The sequence below is a fragment of the Alosa alosa genome, chromosome 1, assembly GCF_017589495.1.
Source record: "Alosa alosa isolate M-15738 ecotype Scorff River chromosome 1, AALO_Geno_1.1, whole genome shotgun sequence".
In the NCBI taxonomy this organism is placed as follows: domain Eukaryota; kingdom Metazoa; phylum Chordata; class Actinopteri; order Clupeiformes; family Clupeidae; genus Alosa; species Alosa alosa.
Window position 1 is genome coordinate 22,771,190 of NC_063189.1, and position 23,710 is coordinate 22,794,899.

Genomic DNA, 23,710 nt, shown 5'->3' on the forward strand with positions numbered 1-23,710 from the left:
TAGAAGGAGGCCATATTTCTTAGGTGGAGGACAGAGAAATTGTTTTAGTGTGTTGGAGAGAGAGAGAGAGAGAGAGAGAGAGAGAGGTAGGGGTTGAAGAATGAGAGATTAAGTGTTAGGTACAGTAGTTTCTAAGAAGGAAGGTTTCTGAATTATCCGATTTCCTGGAAGATTCCAGTGAAACTTTGTACATGCCATACATGAACATTACAAAATGTTCATCCTGAAGTTCAAGTGGAATTGGCTTAATGCCTTTTGAAATCCCAGCTTCAATCTCATTCATATGGTGCAGACTGCCACTGGCTCCAGTGTACTGCAGACAAGAACACCAAAACTCTCAGATAAGGCGCTGTCACTGCCTGGGTGCCTGTGTGTGTCTGTAACGTGGGGATATCTTGTCTCCGCTTGAGTGTGTCTCCATGACATCCACAACCTTACCTTCATAAGCCAAAGGACATAAAGCTTTCTGTGTGGTTCCGTGTGCAACAGTTGCTTAACAACTCTGCCACATGAATGATTGGGACTGATTTTTTTGGTCTATCCCTGCCCATGGCTGAGAGTCATTCACAAACATTAATGTTGAAGTAATCATAACTTTTTTTTTTTTTTTTCATTTTCCTTTTTCTCTCTGGTCCTCAGCTCTGATTGAATGTGTCAGAATGACAGCAGAAGACTCCACCTGTCCCGTCGCCATGAGTAATGCAAGCGCCTCTTCCAGCACCAACCCTGTGGCCGCCATCCCCGAGGGAGTGGCTGGAGCCCAGAATGAAGCTGCCCTACTGTCCCTGATGGAGCGCACCGGCTACCAAATGGTCCAGGAGAACGGCCAGCGCAAATATGGACCTCCCCCAGGCTGGGAGGGCCCTGCGCCCCAGCGTGGCTGCGAGATCTTTGTGGGCAAAATCCCCCGGGACGTCTACGAGGACGAGCTGGTTCCCGTGTTCGAGTCGGTCGGCCGCATCTACGAGATGCGGCTGATGATGGACTTTGACGGGAAGAACCGCGGCTACGCCTTTGTGATGTACACGCAGAAGCACGAGGCCAAGCGTGCCGTCCGAGAGCTCAACAACTACGAGGTGCGACCAGGCCGGCTGCTGGGTGTGTGCGGGAGCGTGGACAACTGCCGCCTCTTCATCGGGGGCATCCCCAAGACCAAGAAGCGCGAGGAGATCATGGAGGAGGTGTCCAAGGTGACGGAGGGCGTGTTGGATGTCATTGTGTACGCCAGCGCTGCCGACAAGATGAAGAACCGTGGCTTCGCCTTCGTCGAATATGACTCCCACCGCGCCGCCGCCATGGCCCGCAGGAAGCTGATGCCAGGACGTATACAGGTACAGTACACATGCAGGGGACCTAGTCTGCACCCCCACACACACACACACACACACACACACACACACACACATACTGAGGGAAATTTTTGCAATTTGACACACAACAACACAACATACACAGGCAGTCTCAAGACAACCCTCGTGAAGGCAATGGCTATAGGAAGCTGACGCCACCACTTATACAGTAGAGATGCCAGGATATATTGACCACACACATGCACACACACACTTACATAACATACACACACTCACTCATATTGAAATTCTGATTAACCTTTTTCCAGCTCTGGGGTCACCAGATCGCAGTGGACTGGGCCGAGCCTGAGATTGATGTGGATGAGGACATCATGGAAACGGTAAAAATCCTGTACGTCCGAAACCTGATGATGGAGACCTCTGAGGAGACGTTGCGCCGCATCTTTGGCCAGTTCAACCCCGGCTGTGTGGAGCGAGTCAAGAAGATCCGCGATTACGCCTTTGTGCACTTTGCCAGCAGAGATGACGCTGTGGTCGCCATGGACAACCTGAACAATACGGAGATCGAAGGTTCCTACATCGAGGTGACCCTGGCCAAGCCAGTGGACAAAGAACAGTACAGCCGCTACCAGAAGGCTACCAAGGGCTCGGGCAGCACAGCAGCCCCCAGCGAGACCAGCCAGCAGGGCTATGTGTACCAGTGTGACCCCTACACACTGGCCTACTACGGCCACCCCTACAGCACCCTCATCGGCCCCAACAGAGAATACTTCACCAAAGGTAAATTCATACGGAAAGCACCACAGTGAAACAAATGCTACTATAAGCCAATGATGTATTTCAAGCGTACATACTATACATATGTTTGTATTATACTACATTCAGGAAATATGCTACTGGTCCATTCTGAAGTGCCACCTCTTGAAAACTATAGTAAGGACAATGCAAAAAAAACTACATAGTACACCACCATGTTTAATATGCTAGCTATAGCCACTGAAATACTGCAACCAAAAACCTACATATTACAACAGCACATTCTCATACTATGACTACCCCTATAGTGCCCTCAGCAAGCTAAACTGAAAGAACATCGGCAGAGGTAAGATCATCCAGTCTATAGCAATCACTGCTAATGCAGATCCAATAGATCACAGTTGGACGTGACAAATGAAAGCACTGATCTGGGATGGAGCTGTGATCTTGTAAAATTGTGCCTGACAGATCATTAGTTGTCCGGGTGACGGTTTGCTCAGCCAATCATCTTTGTCTCTACTGTGGGTTTGGGTCTAGAGAGGGAAATGTTAGCGGAACAAATTTGTCATCATCCCATTTCATGTCTAACTTCACCAGGTCCAGATACTAGTCTACACGACTCTGGTCCATTCCTCAACTCATGTATTGCCTCCTTGTTTAAAGAATCACTCCTTCCCATACTTGACTCTATTGGAAAAAAATAGGCCTCCATATCTTACCTTCTGGGTCATGTTGATTTTGGTTTCACAATCTCAAGGACCCAGTCTCAGGTTTCTTGAATCATCCTCTGCAGTGTTTCCCGGGAAATCAAGAAATACTGCTCTGGCTTTTCGGGAGAAACAAAGGGAACAAGTTAAACCATCTGACAGCATAACTGAATCAGATGTAGGTTTATTTGGGACTGTACCATACCATGATTTTCAGAATCATGATAAAAAAATATTGCTTGTTGATTTTTAAACAAAGTCTAAGCCTGGTGAGTAACCTGACTCACCATGCAATACACAATGCATTTCAATTGTTAGCCTGTTGTAAGATGCCAAGACACTATTAGTCGATTCTGCCAATTTTCAACTGACTAGGTAACCTAATAATAGTTTTTACTAGGGCTGTCAAACAATTACAAAAATTAACTAATTAAGCGTACAATTTCACTGTGATTAATTGCGATTAATCGCAATTAATGTTTTGACAGCACTAGTTTTCACTAGTTACCAAGGGCTTTTTTCCAGATGCATACAGAAAGTGATTTAAATGTAGGCTACAGTACATGCAAATCATGGGTTTCCTGTTGATGTTGTAATGTGTTAATTGCCGGGTTAACTGCACAGTCTATGGACTGTGACATGGCTATGGCAATTAGAGTGAAATTGCACTGTACAGCTTTTATTCAGAATCACAGTCAAAGGAAACCTATCAGTAGAGCTCCCAATTCATATGTCATTTCAAACATTATAAATGCTTGAAGATAAAATATGTCTGTGATGGGACAGCCCTTGTCAAGGTGTTTACTTTAACTTAGTGGAAAAACTTTACAATGATCAGTTTTATTACAGAGCGGTATGATCGTGAAGAGGTACAAGCTTTAAATAAAGATTAAATAAAGAACTGGAAACTTGATATAGTTTAGGCGCTGTAACTCTTGTGGCTATCTTACTCATAACTCATTGGAACAACTGGAATTACTAACACTAAATTGGGGCTATATTTGGGATTACCACATTTCAGTAACAAGTCAAACAGTATTATTACTATTTTGATGTTCAGAAGCAAGAACATACTAGAGAGTAAATCCATTTACACAAACACACTTAAGAGACCCTCTCCAACTCCCTCCTCATACTTGTATTGACATCTATTGAGTATGGAAATGTAAAATGGTTTCTTCTTCCTAATTGTGTGTGCGTGTGTGTGTGTGTGTATACAGCAGGTGCAGTGAGAGGCCGTGGTAGAGCAGGTGTGAGCAGCCGCACACCTGGGCCACGCGGGTCCTACCTGGGTGGGTACTCAGCAGGGCGTGGCATCTACAGCCGCTACCATGAGGGCAAGGGCCGGCAGCCAGACAAGCCCTACGAGCTCACACCAGGCCTGGAACTGGCAACCATCAACACCGTGGGCATGAAACCAGCTACAAGTTAGTCTGGGCTTTAAATTGCATTTACAAAACTCTCGTTGGCTATAGTTTGAAACACTAAAGCTGTATTAACTTAAGGTCTGTAATATATAAAGCTGTGCTCCACGATTCTATTCTAAAACACTTTTAACATTTCTCATTTCCCTTCATGGTCCTCCCCATGTCAGTTTGGTTTGTGTGCTCAGACATGGTACACATAGCAACTCAGCCATACACTATTCAGCCAATCAACAGATTACTTCAGAGACACAGAGTGTAGTCTTTTTGGACACTTGTGCCTTGTGCTCTTGTTTGCCTTCTCTCTACTGCGCCCTGCTGGGGAAAAAAGTCAGCTGTCCCTCACTTCTCACTTCTCTTCTCTGTCTTTCTTCTCCTCTGAACCTCAACAAATTGCACTGTTGTAGGAAAGGGAATTATGCTAAATCACACTCTAAGAAGTATAATCACTTAATCAGCATTAATCCGTAGCTCCCAGAAACAACAATGTGTGCATGTGTGTGTCCAAGAGACAGAAAGTGTTAATCTGAGTCACACTTTACTGCTTTCTCCAACATACTCTTCACTCTTTCGTTTGCTTTCACTATTCATTACTCCCCCTTTCTATTCTGTAAAACCCCACAAATGAGAGAAAGACATGGAGAAAGAGGGAAACAAAACAAAAAAACAATCACATAGTTTGTAGGAGATAATTTGTTGATTTTATCGCTTCAGTTGACAAATAACTATACACTATCTCATTTTGATTAATGCTCAGTATGTATTCTGTGGTGAAATGTTGCATTCTGGTCCTGGTTTACTTTTGCTAATACAACTACTAGAGGTAAACTAGTCCTTAGTTAACTAATCGTTCGTTCTTGCTTTGTTTCAGCAGTGGCTATTCCAACTTTGGGGGCCCAGTACCCAGTGTTTTCCACCACCGGGGCCCCAAAGATGATGGATGATGGGAAGATTCATGGAATGGAACACCTCATCAATCCTCTCACTTTACAACATGATCACACCACTGCTGTTCTACCCTCTGTCTCAACACCACCTCCCTTTCAGGTGAGCTATAGATACATTTTGCTGCCACAAATATCTATTGCATGTTGTATACACAAGTTTGCTTGCACAGTAATTAGACAGACTGCTAATTCCTTCTGTCTGGCTCTTACAGGGTAGACCCATAACTCCTGTCTATGCTATGGCCCACAATATGCAGCGCATTCCCACAGGGCTGTATGGTGCAGGCTATGTTCCACTCACTGCTCATACGGCCAACACGGCCGCTCTGGCCGCACTGCAGAAGAATGCTGCTGTCGCTGCGGCAGCCTACGGAGGCTATGGCTATGTTCCTCAGGCGTTCCCCACGGCAACCTTTCAGATGCCCCTCCACGACATCTACCAGACCTACTGATGGAGCCCAGAAGAAGTGTACTGAGCGACAAAACAACCAAAACACTTTCATGAAGAATTGTTTAAGAAGTAACTAAAAGAAATGAAGAAACAGCTCATGGCCAACCAAATCGACCAGACCCTTCCTTGGTTTTGACTTTTGCATTACACAACCGATGTGGAGAAGACCCAACTCCAACCCACACCCCACCCCATAGTGATAAGCAGCACTGCATGTGCAAATGAATTATTTGCACCCTTATTAACGTAGCTGTGAAATCACATTGATGAAGCAACGTGACCTCACCAAACTAGCCATCTCTCACCTAACCCCCAACTGATGAAACCTTTCCATCCAATAGCCCAAATGGTTTGTGACCCTCTCCAAACTATGGAATGTGACACACACACACACACACACACACACACACACACACACACACACACACACACACACACACACACACACACAACCTTCTGCAGTTTTGGCACCATGAGCTTTGAAGGAGTTTAAGCATCTATACCGATTGGAAAGCTGTGTTTATGAGCTGCTCTTGGAGGTAGACTTTCCATCATTGCTGTTGTTGAACTTTTTCAGAGACAAAAGTTAGACAAAATAATGTCTTTAAAAATATTTTAAGTCTCAAGGAACTACTGACATGAAATGTAAAATTCAAGAGAATTCTTATGTCTTTTTGTCTGCAGTGTTTATGCAGAGATTTTATCACAGAAGATTATGACTTCCACTTTTGAGTCATCTTCCGTCCACTGGATGAACTACTTTATCTCAATTTCTCACATTTTTTTCTTCTTTCATAGATATTATTGCTATTGCTATTATCATTTGCTGCTTTTTTGGTTTTAACAGATTGAGTATGAAGCTTTATGTACTGGAAAATGTGTCTTGTGAAACCCCCTGTCTCTGTTTGAGAACTGGAAAAATATCTAGAAAGTTTGCATAAAAATGCAAGTATGCAAGAAAAGAACAACCAACATTTCAGCCTTTCCATAAACTTTCAAAAGTGCCTGTTTTACTTTGACTTCCTAGCCACCCTAACAATTTGTATAAAGAAGCAGTAAACAAAAGGTTTACTTGGAGACAGGCCCTGTGCTTGGCATGGTGTGATGAGACCCCCACGTGCCTGTGCCTTAGATAGCGCTGTTCTGCAAGGTACACATGTATTGTGTGGCTCGCCAGCTACAGTATGGCACATCCATTGTCATTCCACCTGAGCTCAGATTATCAGCAGTTTTTTCATCCTTGTGTGGTCATCTGACTATTGTCCAGAAGCCCAAAACAAAATGCTACGATGTGGCAACAGGTCACAAATACTTGCTGACTGAATGATAGCAAGAAGGTTGACACATACTCGTAATACTGAGTTGGTAAGTGAACAGAGTATTTCACAATGCCAAATCCTTGTGAAGAGCACTTTCCCAGTCAAGTGAAGTGAGCCCCTTGTGTTTGTTGTGACATCTTTTCCCCCAGCTGTAACTTCAGCTTGACCTCAGGCAGCTGCAGTGCAGTTCCTCTGAGCTGACCAGCTTCAGCGACTGAAGCCTCCACATGAGCTTATTATTGAGCTCCTCTGGGCTGGCAGCTCACTGTTAGTAGTCCTCTAGTGTATTTTACTTTAGTCACTCCCACTGACACACTGAGAGTTCCCTGTGCGGGCCCTGAGAGATTCTGGAATGCTCTTAATTCATCCTGCTGGATGTTTAGAAATATATGTGTGAGCAGAGAGTGTGAATGAGTGTGTAGTGTGAACATCTCATTGGCTTGCTGATGTTTCTTGTGTTATTGTTTGATTAAATCAGGACTTAACTGAGAGAGTAACAAATACAATGAAAGAATGAAGAAATACTGGTTGTGTTTCTTTCTACGCTTTCAGGAAGAAATTTATCTCTACATGGTCTTAAATAGGTTAACTGGACCGAAGAAATATCATGGTCATCTTTATACTTTACTTTTAATATTTTCTTTTTTGCATTTTTGTGTTTCCAAACCCATGAAATGGCTGTCTGAGGACTGAGCTTTATGATGCCTGGTCACCTTTGTATCTATTTCAGTCATGCTCACTCTGATGTGCAGAGTTTTGGTATGTATCTGTACTTCTGAAGTCTCACTGCTCACAGAAGAGTCCATTCACAGTGAAACTGTTGTGTTGTAGAGAAACCATGTTAGTGACAAGTGGCCACATCACTGTCAATTTATTGAATAACCACTGGCACCTGATGAAGGATCCTATTCCATGGTGTATATTCTTACATGCAGCCTTTGACACACACATACACACACACACAAACACACACACACACAGAGAGAGAGAGAGAGCACACACACACACACACACACACACACACACACACACACACACACACACACACACACACACACACACACACACACACACATACACACCTTAAGGGCTGTTGTCAGAGCTGGTGTGCCTTGTTGTATTATTGCAGTGTTGTTGAGATTTATTCTATGACCTTTTGAGACTGGTAGACTTGTTTATTATCACAGAATAAGGATATATATTTAATATATGCTTCAAATATGTTGTGTATGAAGTAAGAAGAAAAGCGATAATATATTTTAAAAGAAATGTTTTTTCCTTCTTTTCCATTCGCTTATTTTAGAGATGAAGCAAAAAAAAACATGTTTGGTTTGCCAAAGTGTCCAAATGTGTGAGCCAAGAGTTTGGTGATGGAATGGATAGTGAGTCGAGTTGAGTAGCAAGCGATTGGCCAGTCTGGTGTGGCTACAAGCTGGCCAATCACATCTCTATCCCTATTATTACCTCACTCTCATTGACATCCTCCTCACCAGCAGTTTTCACTTGAAGTGCTTATAGTCCCTGTTCTGACTACTTTAAAGAGAGAATGGAATACAAAACGAACAATACATATTTTAGTGAACGTTTTTCAAAGGATTGTAGTGTGTAAGGGTTTTTAGTGTGCCTTATTGCCAAATGTTCTAGAGTTTTTCTTTGTTGAACTATTTTCTATCATGCATTTGTTTGTTAAAAGCTTATTTGGCATTTATGTATTTATAGTGGTTAAGTAGTTGAATAAAGCATTTTCAAAAACACAATAAGTGTCATGCCTGCTTGATTTCAGTAGCCTAAATATATTATATAATATATTTGTATATATATATATATATGTATAATTTTTAAAAAGGTGTGTAGCTGTTTGTACCGTGTACTCATTAGCATCTATTTGAATTTCTACAAATCTATGATACATAAACCATACTTACTAGTTAGTCATTACGGTGTGAGTTCCACAGCTGTAGTGAAACAGTTGTGTTAATGGTGAAGCCTTTATTTCAGTTTTCAGATGCATGTTATTTCTCCACAGCAGTTTTCATTTCCCACCACATAATCACTGGCCTCCTGTGCAGCACTGTTAACCAGATCCAGCTCATCTGTAGCTCTGATTAAATTTGTTTATTTATGAGACCACGTGACTGACTCCGACAGGAATATTTAGTTTCATAATTCATCACAAGGGGGCAGTGTTTCATCATATAGTCTGTAAAGACCAGGAAGTCAATAGAAAGAGAAAAGAATCATGGGATAGTTTCATGTTTTATGTCTCATACATTCTGTTGGTGTAGTGCAAGATTGCCCTAAACTGAATTGGCTTGTTGAGCAAGTCATGACTGCTTAAGGATTGGGAATGTGTGATCCTCTGTCCAAGTTTCTCTTCAGTGTTTGTAAGAGCTTTAAGTGTGTATTATTAATGTATGTTCATGCCAGACAGAGATTATCTTACAGTGCCCAGAGAGAGAGAGAGGCAAGCACACACACACGTGTGGAAACACACCCACATATTAAGTATTAATCTCCCACCTGCTCATGAAGTATTAAGGTGTGATGGTTAGGATCTTTCTAAATGGAAAAAACTGAAGGTGGGCCAGATTGACAAGCTATTCCCAGGAACTCCCAGCACTGTCTTGAATACAGGCGCCCACATACAGTAGCTCTACTGGGCGAGTCTGGCACAAATCAGGCTCACCCACGCCACCTCAGGGCCGGACCTGCTCCTCAGGCGTTGCGTTTAAGAGCTCTCTCTGCGTGTTGCACTTAAAGGTGAGGTCAGCGATTGCACAGGAAGTCACGTTTGTTTATGTTTATATTTCAAATCATTAGCAGACACTTTTGTCCAAAACAACAGATATTATATTTTAAACAGAGCCTGATTTGGACCAAAGGACCAAACCAGAGAGGTAGCTTCAGTATTCCCAGAAAATCCACACAGTCCACTTTGTTTCCAGTTATCAGAGCTTGCATGGGCAGCCAACAGAGACCTTTTTTTTACAGTGTACTCATGGAATGAGCAGCTAGCGGATTGTGAGGATATGTTTTCTGAATGTGACAAAAAATGTTATGGGCTTGAAATCACATACAATTGCTGACAGCACCTTTAACAGGCGTGAACAAGAAGGAACTTTGAGGAAACGAAAGAACTGTTTGAAGAAAACCTACAGAAGGAGAACAGCACAGAAGTGCAGAGAAGTTTTCAATGGGCTACTGCCAAAAACCCAGACATTACAAAACAAAGATAATGTACCCACTAATTGTGAGATAATGTCAGAGTAACTTTGTTTGATAGCCTACTGTTACTTACTGCACATCGATCAGTGTGTGTGTCTCTGTGTTTATGATTGCTCATGTAAAACTATCATTTACATTACTTTTATTACCTTTTATACTTGATATTTAACTTGTAAATTGGGAGCTTTACACTTTCTTATGTAATGTACTCAGAGTTCAAAAAATGTTTCAAATTAGGAGCAGTTTATTTTCATTGTAGTATCTGCATCACATCAGCAGTGACTGCTGCTTTACTGAACTCAGGAACCCAGTTAAGAGCCTCTGCCTGGTCGCTTGTTTGAGTTGCAAACATGAGCTATGAGGACTCTTGGATGCACAGTCTAAGAAAGCAACCTACATGTCCCACTTAGGTCAAGCTGCTTGGCCAATGACAAGGATGCTCATAAGGAAGACCATGATGAAAAAGATCCACATAAAAAAACGGTCCATCACCTTAGCGACCTTCTTCCACTCTGCTCCCTTAGCCTGGTGTGACCTTTGCTCCCAGAAACAGTTGGCTATGTACTCAATGTTCCGCACAACCTTCTGCGGCATTCCACAAGAGCAGCTCCCGCGCACTGGGCCTCCGTTGTGATAATTGTTGCTACTTCTGCAAGCACTGTCATGGCTAAAGTCATTGCCTGGGTTGTAGCCATACGCGTGGAGTTTCTCAGGGATGGACAGGTCGCTGGCCTTCAGTTTCTCCTCTAGAGGGTCATAAGCGGGGATGTGAACATTGGAGTCTCGCATGATATGTGGCATGGGTGGCTCCCTTCCCCTCCTGTCCCCACCCCTCTGTGGTCCATTCCTCTGGACACGGGCCAGGCATCTGCTGTCGCTAAGGTTGTTGTGATGATTGTGATGGTGGTAGTTTCCATTGTCATGGTGTTGATTGTAGTGGCTGTTTCCATAGTGACCATTGTCAAGGTAGTGGTTGCCATAGTAAGCATCATCCTGATAGCCACCTCTCATAGACTCATCGGTGTAGAGGTGGGTGCTGGAGTCCTCGGGTGAGGTACAGTTCTCGCCCACCTCATACACAAAACACAGCTTAGCCATGTAGTCAATGATGAGCACTTTTGCCCAGTGAGGAACGGGCTTTGCCTCCGCCCCACAAAAATGAATGTTCATAATAAAGATGGTCAGTGACGTGGACGCTGTGATCATGGTCATTGTTGCTATATAGTACTTCCCTTTAGGATGGACCATGGGGGGTGGAGAGAGAGAGAGACAGAGAGAGAGAGAGAGAGAGAGAGGGAGAAAATATATATATATATTAAACTGGCTTATCACCCACCATCTTGAGCTCAGCTAACAGACCAATCACTGAAAACACACTTACCGATCAGAGGCACGCTCTCTGAGGGAGGCATGCTCTCAGCCACCATGAGCTGGAAGACGGTGAGGGCCAGCAGCACAGTGACCCCGAGCGAGACCTTCTCCCCGGAGTCGGCGGGCAGGTAGAAGCCCAGCGGCGCCAGGAAGGAGATGAGGAAGCAGGGCAGCAGCAGGTTAAAGATGTAGAAGGAGGAGCGGCGCTTGAGCAGCACCGTGTAAGTGATGTCCGGGTACGGGTCCGAGCAGCAGCCGTACATGATGACGCTCTTCTTGGCCGGCATGCCGTGGCACTCCCACTCCACGTTCTCCACAAAGTCGGACAGATCGCCGGACTGCTTGTCCTTGTCCAGGTTGATGTCAACCTGACAGGATAAGCAAACGTGTCATGAGACTTGTGATGTCACAAAAATTGTTTTTTCTTTGACAGATAATATTTTGTCTTGTACAGTATACGGCACTCACATAAGCTGGGAAACGAACTGGATTTATGGCATGTCCAATAAATGCATGCTGTTGCACATTACTAACTCTACCTCAAATCATCAACACATCTTGTGTGTATGGATAGACAAAGTACTATTCAACTAATTAAGCATTTATTATGACCGCCGCGCAGGTCGGTTTAGTCAGATTTTTTTTTTTTTTTTTTTTTCTTTTTCGCATGCCCAAATTTCCGTCAATGATTCCCGGGACACTGAAAGACCGGGGTACACGAAACTTGGTAGACATGTAACCCCACATGGATAGCATGGAGCCATCGTTTTTCGTTTTGATCTGTAGCCCCCCCGCTGAATTGGACCCCCGAAAGGAGGGTAGGGCAGACACAGTTTTCTGTGAATATCTCGAAAACCGTAGGGTTTAGGAGGACCATTTTTTTTTTGTATGTTGATCTCAAGGGGCCATGTCAACCCATTCCATAACCACTCATTTCATGTATAGCGCCACCTAGTTAAACACAAAAAAGTAAAAATGAGGTGGTGTAATTGAAGGTATCTGTGACCTAACATAGTCAAAACTGCACGAAATTGGAAGTGTAGGATCATTATGACACCCTCTGTATGCACGCCAAGTTTTGTGGAATTCCGTTCATGGGGGGCCACACAATAAATTAATTTATGTGACTATACACCAACTGGCCTGTAGGTGGCCGGAGACAGTTTTCTGTGAATATCTCGAGAACCGTAGGGCCTAGGAGGTCCACCTTTTTTTTGTATGTTGGTCTTAAGGGGGCATGTCAACCCATCCCATTACCACTTATTATGACCGCCGCACAGCGAAGCGGCGGTCATATAGGTTTAGTCAGATTTTTTTTTTTTTTTTTTTTTTTTTTTCTGCCCAAATTTCCGTCAATGATTCCCGGGACACTGAAAGACCGGGTACACGAAACTTGGTGGACATGTAACCCCACATGGATAGCATGGAACCATTGTTTTTCGTTTTGATCTGTAGCCCCTCCGCTGAATTGGACCCCCCGAAAGGAGGGTAGGGCAGACACAGTTTTCTGTGAATATCTCGAAAACCGTAGGGTTTAGGAGGACCATTTTTTTTTTGTATGTTGATCTCAAGGGGCCATGTCAACCCATTCCATAACCACTCATTTCATGTATAGCGCCACCTAGTTAAACACAAAAAAGTAAAAATGAGGTGGTGTAATTGAAGGTATCTGTGACCTAACATAGTCAAAACTGCACAAAATTGGAAGTGTAGGATCATTATGACACCCTATGTATGCACGCCAAGTTTTGTGGAATTCCGTCATGGTGGGCCACACAATAAATTAATTTATGTTACTATACACCAACTGGCCTGTAGGTGGCCGGAGACAGTTTTCTGTGAATATCTCGAGAACCGTAGGGCCTAGGAGGTCCACCTTTTTTTGTATGTTGGTCTTAAGGGGGCATGTCAACCCATCCCATTACCACTTATTTCATGTATAGCGCCACCTAGTTAAAAATTAAAAAGCAAAAAAAATGAGGTGTTTTCATCTCAATATCTCTGGCTGACAAGGTCAAAACTGCACGAAATTAAAAGAGTAGGATCATTATGACACCCTCTGAATGCATGCCAAGTTTTGTGTACTTTCGTTCATGGGGGCCTTACAATAAAATAATTTATGTGTACATTTAGTGACGTACACCAACAAGGATTCCCGGGACACTGAAAGACCGGGGTACACAAAACTTGGTGAGCATGTACCCCCACATGGATAGCATGGAACCGTCATTTTTTCGTTTTCATCTGCAGCCCCCGCTGGACTGGACCCCCGAAAGGAGGGTAGGGCAGACACAGTTCTCTGTGAATCTTTTATGGTATGTTGGTCTCAAGGGCCCACATCAACCTGGCTCATAATCACTCATTTGTGATTTGCCCCCCAGTAAAAAATGAAAATCAGTAGGATTAAAAGAAAGCCAAAATAAATATTCATCATCATCATCATGGCTGCATTTTCAGTATTGGCGAAGTAGTCGCTTGTCCACTAGATGGCGATCGTTGCAGTGAGACGTAATTTTGTTGGAAGTTAAAAGTGGGTTGGAAAAAAACAATGGACGCTTCATACAAGGACTGTAATTTACCGCAGCTTAACATCTAATAAGGATAGGACGATGTTCACATGAAGTGTAATTCCCATTTCTTCTTGAAGCCGAAATAAATCTAAGGATGTTTCTCGGACATGCTTGGTTTTACTGCAGGTAATGCGTTAATCTTGTAATATCAATAAGGACCTAGGTAATGTTACCGTTATGCGTTGGTTGAGTGATGGAGGCATTTAATTGATTGCATTTGTAGAAAACTATAAATGCGGTTATACCAAGCAAATTGATAGCAGCACTGTTTGTATCTTCGACTGTCATTTATTGCACGTGCTACAAAATCATTCTGTGCAATGGAAGATTTACCAACGCTACACCGGGTCTGATACAGTTTTGCCTATACATGCGTGAGACTGAGACGCCTGTTTATTTTGTTTTAAGTGCGTGCAGGGTGTGAGGGGGAATCGATGTGCTTTGATTACAGCTTGGTAGTTGTAGTCTGTGAAATTAAAAAGCGTGTGTGAAGTCTCCAAACAATGACACCTTCATTTCATTATGGCTGCTTTAGCAAAACACCTTAAGCTACTGTGTAGTGGGTTCCATTTAGAAGTGGCTACTTCATTCGCGCTTTCCTTGACTCATGGAGCTGCGTGAATGTTATTACAACTTTTCGCCACGATAGGACAGTTTAAGTCCGCTTGATACTGTAAGGCGTGAAGCCATTGGTTTCAAAGGAGATTTTATTTGTGTCGCTAGCATAGCCTATTGACAATTTATGTTGTCAATAGGCCTACCTTATAATCCTACCTGTAGCTTAGGGAAGCTAACAACTTTCTATTAGGATCTAGTTTGTTAGTTACCGTTTTGTCATAACTCCCTGATGCATTTTTGCATTTAGAATAGCCAGAGCGTGTATATCTCAATCGGAAAATTAAACAATATCGGGTGCCTATGGACTAGGCTGGTTGAACCCAGCCTGATCTGCCCGCTATTTATTTTTTGATTTCTTAAAAGATTGAGCTTGGTCTGATGAAAGCCAGACTAGCCATGGACCTCAGTTAAACAATGCAAGGGAACATGAATCAGCCTATATTTGCACTAACAATAACGGACAAAAGCTCTTCAACTTTGGCCAGTTAAAATGTGTATGAACAGTCTAGCGACGCATTTCATCAAGGCCCATTTGGACATGTCAGTTATTTGCACCACTGGTTAGATGTAAAACAGCATTTCGTTTCAGACTAGGCTACTGTTACTTAATTTGTGCATTAACAATAACGTTTCAGACTACTGTTACTTAATTTGTGCATTGACAATAAAGTATTACATGAACTAAAGATGACTAAAAATCTTATGTAGAAGAAGAAACATTCACAAAAAAATCCATCCATCTAAAATGACCTTTGTTTTTGATAGCTGTTGAAAAAACGGCATGGAACTGACAGAGATGTTTTTGTTTATAAATACATAAAAAATAAATAAATAAATAACATTATGCTGATACTTTTTGCTTTTCCCAAATACAATGTAGCCTACAGGTGTAAGTGACCTTTCATCAATCCAGTTGCAATGGATGAACTGTGATGAACTGCCCTACTTGTGATTGTTTAGAGATTTTAAAGGTTTTATAACAATTCTACATCTTCTTTGGCTATTCTACAATCTATTCACCTTTTCAGCACCAGTAGGGTACTTTCTGTGCAGCCGCACACACACACTCAGGCATGCCAAACAAGCATACACAAAAGTTTCAAGAGTGGGGGATGGAGTAAAATATGGAGACAAATTGAAGTGTGATTTATTTTCGCGGAACGGATGTACAGGACTGAGCGGCGGTCATATTTATATAACTAGATCAACATCTAGTTAACTCAGGCTACTGTAGGCAGTCCAAGCAAACACTGTCCCACATGGTAAAATGTCATCCAATCAGGCAGGAGGGTACATGACAGTGCCAAACGTCTGTCCCAGGACATGCCCATTCAGCCTCTTCAGTTATATCTATATGGTAGTGGGTTTCATCTGCATTGCATGGTCGAGTTTTTGAGGAACTCTGAATGGTAAGGGTTATCCTGTACTTGAACAGGTCTGCACTGTGTATTTGTAGCAAGTAACAATACTGTAAGTTGGTAACTGTTGTCACAAGACTTAAAGGGATATTCCACCATTTGGGAAATTACACTCATTTTCCACCTCCCCTTGAGTTAAACAATTGAATTTTACCTTTCTCCAGTTCATCCAGTCGTTCTCTGAGTCTGGCGATACCACCATTTAGCTCCAGCCTAGCATAGATCATTGAATCTGATTAGACCATTAGCTTCTCGCCTGCTAGCATCACGTTTAAAAGTGACTAAGATTTTTTTTCCTATTTAAAACTTGTCTCCTCTCAAGTTAGAAAGTGTAATAAGACCAACAAAAAATGAAACGTGGTGATTGTCTAGGCTGATTTGACATAGAACTATACTCTCATTCCAGTGTAATAATCAAGGAACACCATGGGCGCAGCAGCACAATGATATCATGCAGCACCTGAAAATAGTCCCCGTATAACTTCCAGCAACAAGGTTGAGCTGCAGCAGACAAATTGGTTAGTGACTGGATTATTACGCCTGAATGAGAGTATTGTTCCATGTCAAATCAGCCTAGAAAATTGTTACGTTTACGTTATTTATTATTACACTTTCTAACTTGAGAGGAGACAAGTTTTAAATAGGAAAATTACCAGAAATCTTAGTCACTTTTAAACGTGATGCTAGCAGGCGAGATGCTAATGATCTAATCTGATTCAATGATCTATCCTAGGCTGGAGCTAAAAGTGGTATCGCCAGACTCAGAGAACGGCTGGATGAACTGGGCAAAGGTAAAAATCAATTGTTTAACTCAAGGGGAGGTGGAAAATGAGTGTAATTCCGTAAATGGTGGAATATCCCTTTAAGAGGGGCCTTGTGTCTTTACTTTAGGAACTCTTAAAAATGAAAGATATGGCAATAGCATTTTTAAGGACTGGACTTTTAACTAGGACCTCCTTCATAAGCCTTCCTTTCAGCTATTGTGAATAGATGTCATGTAACAACTCAGTGAGATATATTGAGAACAATTCCTTTTGGACATAATTTTTCAGAATGTACTGATGGTGGTTTGTAGTTTGGCAGCGTACCTGATTTCCATTGTATGTCCAGGAGCCAAAGGTGAGGTTGCATTGTTGGCTGTCAAAAGGGAAGTAGGCAACGTCCACCTTACAGGAGCTTTTGGTGATGGCAGGGGAGTCCCAGGTAATCTCGCCATCGTAGCGCAAGACTACATTTGTTTCAGGAGGCCCATCCTTATTCTCCTCATCAGCACTTAGAACATACACACACACACACACGCATGCACACATACACACATACACACATAACCCAAGACAAGGAAGTGAGGACTGAATCTGTGTATAATGTGTATGTGTGCCTCCATTCCACTGTCAATAGTGTGTGTGTGTGTGTGTGTGTGTGTGTGTGTGTGTGTGTGTTCAGTACTTGTTGTAAAGTACAATGTCTGGCCTCCAGACGAGTTCTGATGGGATCCTGATGACCTCCAGACCGTCATACTCCTCTTTGTCCCACCGCAGATAAGCATCATGCCAGACCTGACGCACCCACAGGTACGTGGTCAGCACCTGGTTCCGCTCGTCCTAAACAGTCACACACACATACATAAACCCAGAGGACGAGCTGGTTGGGTCATTCACCAGCATACAATGGGCTCCGCAGAAGGCATTATTTAGAATTTCAAGAAAAAAGATTATCTGTCATTTTCAATCAACTAGTTAATACACTTGCTGTAGCCTTATTTATTTGAGGAAGTTCTTTCTTTCTTGTTCATTCATGTCTGAACATGAAATCCTCCATCATCAGTTTTGTCAGCTTAGCTGTCATAATCATATGAACATTAAATTATGCTTAGAAGCAACAAAGTTACATTCATATTTTGAATTGAAGGTTTGAACATGAATTGAATTGTTTGGGGTTCTTGTAACAAATGAGCAAATACTATTTTTCTGACTATAGAATAAACGTTTTCTATTTTTTTTAAATAGCTTTCTTAACATGTGTAATGCATTAATGAATTAATTAATTCCCTAATTAATTAATTACTTAATTAAGTCATTATTCATTAATTAATCACCGAATACATAAACTCTCTATAGCTTGCGCTCTATTTTAGGCTCAGCACCATCCAACCACACAGGCACACAGAATCACACATTTCAGTTCTCACTGAAGAGAACATGAAGCAGGTCACACTGGCTACAGCCTGTGGTTCGGTTATCTAGACCAGAGCAGCATGGCCACACCACAGCAAAAACAGACCACATCAATACCTGTCAGTGCAACGTCCACTGTTTGTGTGTGTGTGTGTCTATGTGTGTGTGTGTGTGTGTGTGTGTGTGTGTGTGTGTGTGTGTGTGTGTGTGTGTGTGTGTGTGTGTTCACACCATATCTTTGATCTGGGAGAGTGTGATCTGTAGCGTGACATTGAGGGCCTTGTCCGTGTCGTCCACAGGCCGCAAGGCTGAGCTGTAGTTCTCCATCAGATCGTTGAGCAGCTTCTGCGCATAGCGCCCGTGAGCCCCAACCACCCCTGCAAGGGACAGTAGGATGAGGCATAACTACCATTGGGAGTCTGGGACAGGTACTCCACTGAAAGGTTTCATCAGGTTAAATAAAGAAAGCTCAAGTACCATATCAAATAGAATAGATGATCCACAACTTGGTCCACAAAATTCAAAAATTCAAAAAAGGCAAAAACTTAGAAACATACAATGAAAAAATTTTGCATCATCATTTATGGTTTTTGATGTCACCGTAAGAGTCTTATAATTATTTTATCATTGTATTACTAAACAATTTATTTATCTCAGGTGAGTGAATGTTTTCAGTACAATTACGCAAAAGCATGCACACCAAACCGATGGAATAAAGTCATGTCGTGTTGTGGGGTCACAGCGTTTGTTGTGTGTCTTACCTTTTAGCAGTGCGCTAATCCACACCAGCCACACAAAGATCTTCATCCTGCAGAGCGTTGAAACACATACAGGACACGCTCACTCACACAATCAAGCTACTTGAAGCTAGAGATATCCTTCAGATCTCATGCTGTTTGTTGGGAAGAAAAAGTCTACAAATGGACAGATGCACTCTTTCAGGTTCAACTGGAGCTGACTGCGCAGGGAATCAGCTCAGGTATAGAGCTTTAGTCATTCTCCATGGAACAAGACCTGTGGATATCACATAACACACACACACACACACACACACACACACACACACACACACACACAAAAGGACAGACATTCTCACATAGCACAGAGCATCTGGTTTCTGCTGTGCGAGTGTATGTGAGATAGAGTGTGTGTGTGTGTGTGTGTGTGTGTGTGTAGGTGTGTGTGAAGGTGTTTGTGTGTGTGCTTGAGTGTCTGCCTGCTCTCCATCACTAGGAACAGGTAATCTTACATGGTTTTGAGGAGACAGGTTACACACCATGAGTTTTAAAACAAGCAGTTGACATGTCTGTGACATGTACAAATGCAGTCACAAGGGGAAATTACTTTAAACCTATATATCACAGGAAGTGAGTATATGCTCTTTGCCCTTGAATGTAATCTAACTTAACTCAAGACATAGAAAAGTTTTAAAACTATGATCTGTTTTAAAAAAAATTACATTTCTTATTGTTGCACTCAAATAGTCCCATCTTCTGTGTATCTGTATTAACTGCCAAATGTAGTTGGACCTAATATATAGATCAGGAAAGTATACTCCTTTACTATAACCCCTTATGAGCAAACGAGGACATACTCTTTTGACATACCCTACATTCCATGTCAGTCTCTCTTTTTCACCAGCATAGAGCATATGGCTAAACAAACATAACTTAATTGTCGGTGCAACAAACCACTTTTTTCCTTTTGTACATCTTCCTTCCTGAGGATGGTCTATGATGTAATGATCTATATTGCTTATTACACATAGCCGATGACAACTGGATGTGAATATCTACGTCATTTGCCCTCCCTATCCAGGCCGTCTCTGGCCTGTGGGCCGTATCTTTGCTACCGCTGATGGAGATAAACACGTGAGCCATGGCAACTATCTAAACCCTCTCAATAACACCTCCATAAAAAACGTTATTAGTTTTTAATAGACTTGTTAATTGTCAGTATACACTCACGTGTAAATGATGTGCTATACCAGAAATGAGCAAAATAATAATAATGCTACTATATGATTCTAATGATTCTAGTTGCATCCTCTCTCTTTTCTCTCCCTCTCTCTCACACACACGAAAATCCTGTATATGAGACAGAAAGAGAGAAACATACCTCACTTAAGAATGTATATGACTATTTGGCAATAGATTGAGTCTTTGGACTGTGTGTATATGTGAGTGTGCTAGAGCGTTCATGCGGTAAGAAGTCATCACAGGTGTTTCCTGTCTCAGCGAAAGAGCTAGGGCTATGTGGTAGGGTTTGTGAGGCGTGCGTGTGTGTGTGTGTGTGTGTGTGTGCGTGTGCGCTTGCCCGCACCCGCTTGTGTCTGGTTGGGTTACTGGTAGAATCCTACTGTAGAGACAAAAGTGTCTCACATTATGAGACAGACAAAGACAGAGACCACAGCTGAAATATAGGCCTCCTTGGACTAGAACAGTTATTTGGCACAGTTGGGTTCTGGAGTTGTGGCAACATTGTGTGAAACCCCCTGCAGATACAAAAGGATGCTTTGCGTGTTAGTCTATCTTGAGTTGGACTTTAGCTTCACTGTTCAACCATGTTTTAATAGTAATACCATGCAGCAACGTGCTACATTTTACAGAATCTTTCATTGGAATCATCATTTTCATGCTATATTGTCATACGAACAACCAATAAACACACTTGTCATTCTCAAGTTGTACAGGCTATGCCCTATAGTACATCTGAGGTCTGGGAAGACATCATCAGTGCCAGCTTGGTTGCTGGTCTTTGCATAGTTTCTGCATGCCTAGATGCTTAGATAGTTAGTTAGTTGCATAGTTTCTGCATGCCTAGATGCTTAGATAGTTAGCTTGTCAGTTGTACACCAAAAATCCTTACTGCTGTTTTAAAGACCTGGCAAGCAACATTAAATGTCTATGTAACATAACCAACCAGTATATGTGGGTGACACAGGCATCCGCCTCATAGATCTGTTTTATGCATGGGGGGAGGTTAGAGATGTGCATAAGACAGAGAAGGTAGAGTGTGTGTCTCTGTTTTTTCCATAAACCACATGAGACAAAACTACACATCTTAAATCCCACATCCCTCTGTTCGTTTCAGCTCACACTGTGGTTGTGATAGAGTTCTTCTGAAATCTAAGACAAAATCCTACCCTGTAATCCTATCTTGTACTCTTAAAACACTCCACCAAATTACAACAACCATTTCTGTTGCTCAGTCTCGGACATGTGAGCTCTCCATAGACATTTCAGTAGTACACAGCCCATCCGCAAACATGACCCTTAACCATAGCTTTAACCTGGCAAAAATAATTCTACTTCTGCAACAGTATTCACGTGGTGTGGAGCCTTCTGCGGCAGCTAGTAGGGCTGTTGCCATCTAAACCTAGAGCAGCAAGTAGCACTTGGTGACTTAAGTGGAGACACTATTTCTATTTCACAACACAATTAACTCAAATTTTGTGTTGTATGTTCCTTCACATATCAAATATAAAGATCTATCTTTACATCTCACTTGTCATTATGTGTTGAAGCATATGAAAGTTGCACTGTATGCTTTGCTGAGCGAAAGCTTGCACTATTTATCTATGTATTTATCATATGGTCTTTTGCTGTTGTGATCTCAAAAATACATTTTATAAAGCTGGAATATAACCTAAAACATGTTGTTAAGATATCCTCTATCAGGTAAATGTAAATGTAAATCAGGTCAAGTATACTTGTGTATACAAGGAATTTGGTCTTTGCATTTATCCCATCTGTGAATTAGTGAACATACAGTGAAGTGAAGCACTAACCCGGAGCAGTGAGCTGCCTTGCTACAGCAGTGCTCAGAGAACAGTGAGGGGTTAGGTGCCTTGCTCAAGGGCACTTCAGCCGTTCCCACTGGTCGGGGGTCGAACCGGCAACCCTCCGGTTACAAGCCCGAAGCCTAAACCAGTAGGCCACGACTGCCCCAAATGAGCTCCATAACAAGTTATACACACACACGTTATAGCATACTGCACAGACCCGCTGTCCATGGGTCAGCCATATTTAGCACAAGATACAATTTTTAGAAGGGAAATTTACACCATATTAATGGCAGTACCACATCCTGAATATATGTCAATAGCATGACAAGTATATTCCACCAATGACTAAAGCAGCCCACCCTTACTCTAATGTGATATTTGACTGTGCTCATTTTGCTCGCTAATGTTCTGTTTTTTCTTGGTGTACTGGCCTGGATACATGAGAAGAAAAGACTAGAGCTCAAAAGCAATTAGACATAGCTAACCTCAACTTAAACATTCTACTATGTGGTAGAACCAACACTGAGTTATCTATTACGACCACCATGGAGCTATCACGATCACTCTCCCTGCCTCTGCATCGCCTCCCCTCTATCGCACAGCAGTGTGACACTAAATGCACTCCTCCACCACGTCACACATGAGATTTGCAGGACACTTCACTTAAGCCACAGCACACAATGCTGTTTGTCAATCTAGATCAGTGGTTCTCAACCTTTTTTCAGTGATGTACCCCTGAGAAATATTTTTTCAGCCAAGTACCCCCTAACCAGCGCAAAGCATTTTTAGTTGAGAAAAAAAAAGACTTAAAACAGAGCACTGTGCCATCCGTGTCTAATTTATTAAACTGTGGAACTGATAAATATCAATGTATGTATATTTTAAAATCTCACGTACCCCCTGGAGTGCCTTCACGTACCTCCAGGGGTACGCGTACCCCCATTTGAGAACCTAGATAATACACATAATGTACTGTTAGAGGATGTTTAACTTTTTAGTCACAAAATGGACAGATACACTGTCGCATGAAATAAAAGACAAAGAAATCAGCATTAAGAACGTGTTACTGTATGTTTGAATACATTACTGTATGTTTTACTCTAATACATACTTTTTCTTAGGACCAAAGCACAACTTATTCAACTGAAAGATAATATCTATCTTGAGGACCTAGCTCTGATGGCCTTCCTGCTGTCAACCAGCAGCAGCGTCATTAATTACGTTAATTACGACAATTCTGTCAGGAAGTATGGAACTATGTGACCTTTAAAAGCTATGGAATTTTTATGAATAATCATTTCCATTACAAAATCTACTGAAAAACTGCACATGTAACATGAAACCTCAATCTCAAAGAAAATCCCAAAGATTCAGCTGAATTACAATTCATAAGAAATCTGTCTGTGCATTGCAGTGCACACAAATTTGTTATACAAATGTCAGTGGCCCCTACAAAAAAGTGCATCACTAATCAATAGGGGTGTAAGGAGACATATATTGCTACCGAACCATTAAGGTACAGGGCGTTAGGTTCAATACAGATGTGTATTGAATGTACTGAATGCAGTCTCAAATAGTAATCAACAGTCTGTTTTTTTATTTTTATTTGAGTTCCCACACACATGTTAAGTGG

General features: G+C 42.1%; 2 protein-coding genes across 9 annotated transcripts in view; one reads left to right on the plus strand and one right to left on the minus strand.

The window, feature by feature from the left end:
* The window catches only part of rbm47 (RNA binding motif protein 47), a 20,171-nt gene extending 11,503 nt beyond the window's left edge, over window positions 1–8,668 (plus strand). For 5 of the 8 annotated variants that reach the window (XM_048248011.1, XM_048248048.1, XM_048248002.1 and 2 more), the window contains 6 exons: window positions 640–1,331; window positions 1,619–2,090; window positions 2,196–2,243; window positions 3,994–4,200; window positions 5,069–5,244; window positions 5,357–8,668. In XM_048248011.1, coding sequence (XP_048103968.1) covers window positions 640–1,331; window positions 1,619–2,090; window positions 2,196–2,243; window positions 3,994–4,200; window positions 5,069–5,244; window positions 5,357–5,596 — 1,835 coding nt within the window. In that variant the 3' untranslated portion in view covers window positions 5,597–8,668. The remainder of the gene's footprint in view (window positions 1–639; window positions 1,332–1,618; window positions 2,091–2,195; window positions 2,244–3,993; window positions 4,201–5,068; window positions 5,245–5,356) is intronic. The other 3 variants (XM_048248028.1, XM_048248042.1, XM_048248036.1) reach the window with 3 other exon arrangements.
* Window positions 8,669–10,423: 1,755 nt separating this feature from the next.
* chrna9a (cholinergic receptor, nicotinic, alpha 9a) lies at window positions 10,424–19,097 on the minus strand. Its single transcript, XM_048246580.1, has 6 exons — window positions 19,052–19,097; window positions 18,522–18,667; window positions 17,563–17,717; window positions 17,205–17,388; window positions 11,521–11,878; window positions 10,424–11,371 (listed from the first exon to the last, which is right to left on the minus strand). Exons 1-6 carry the CDS (start codon window positions 19,095–19,097, stop codon window positions 10,551–10,553), a joined length of 1,710 nt encoding a protein of 569 aa, XP_048102537.1. The 3' UTR covers window positions 10,424–10,550.
* Between the last annotated feature and the right edge of the window lie 4,613 nt (window positions 19,098–23,710).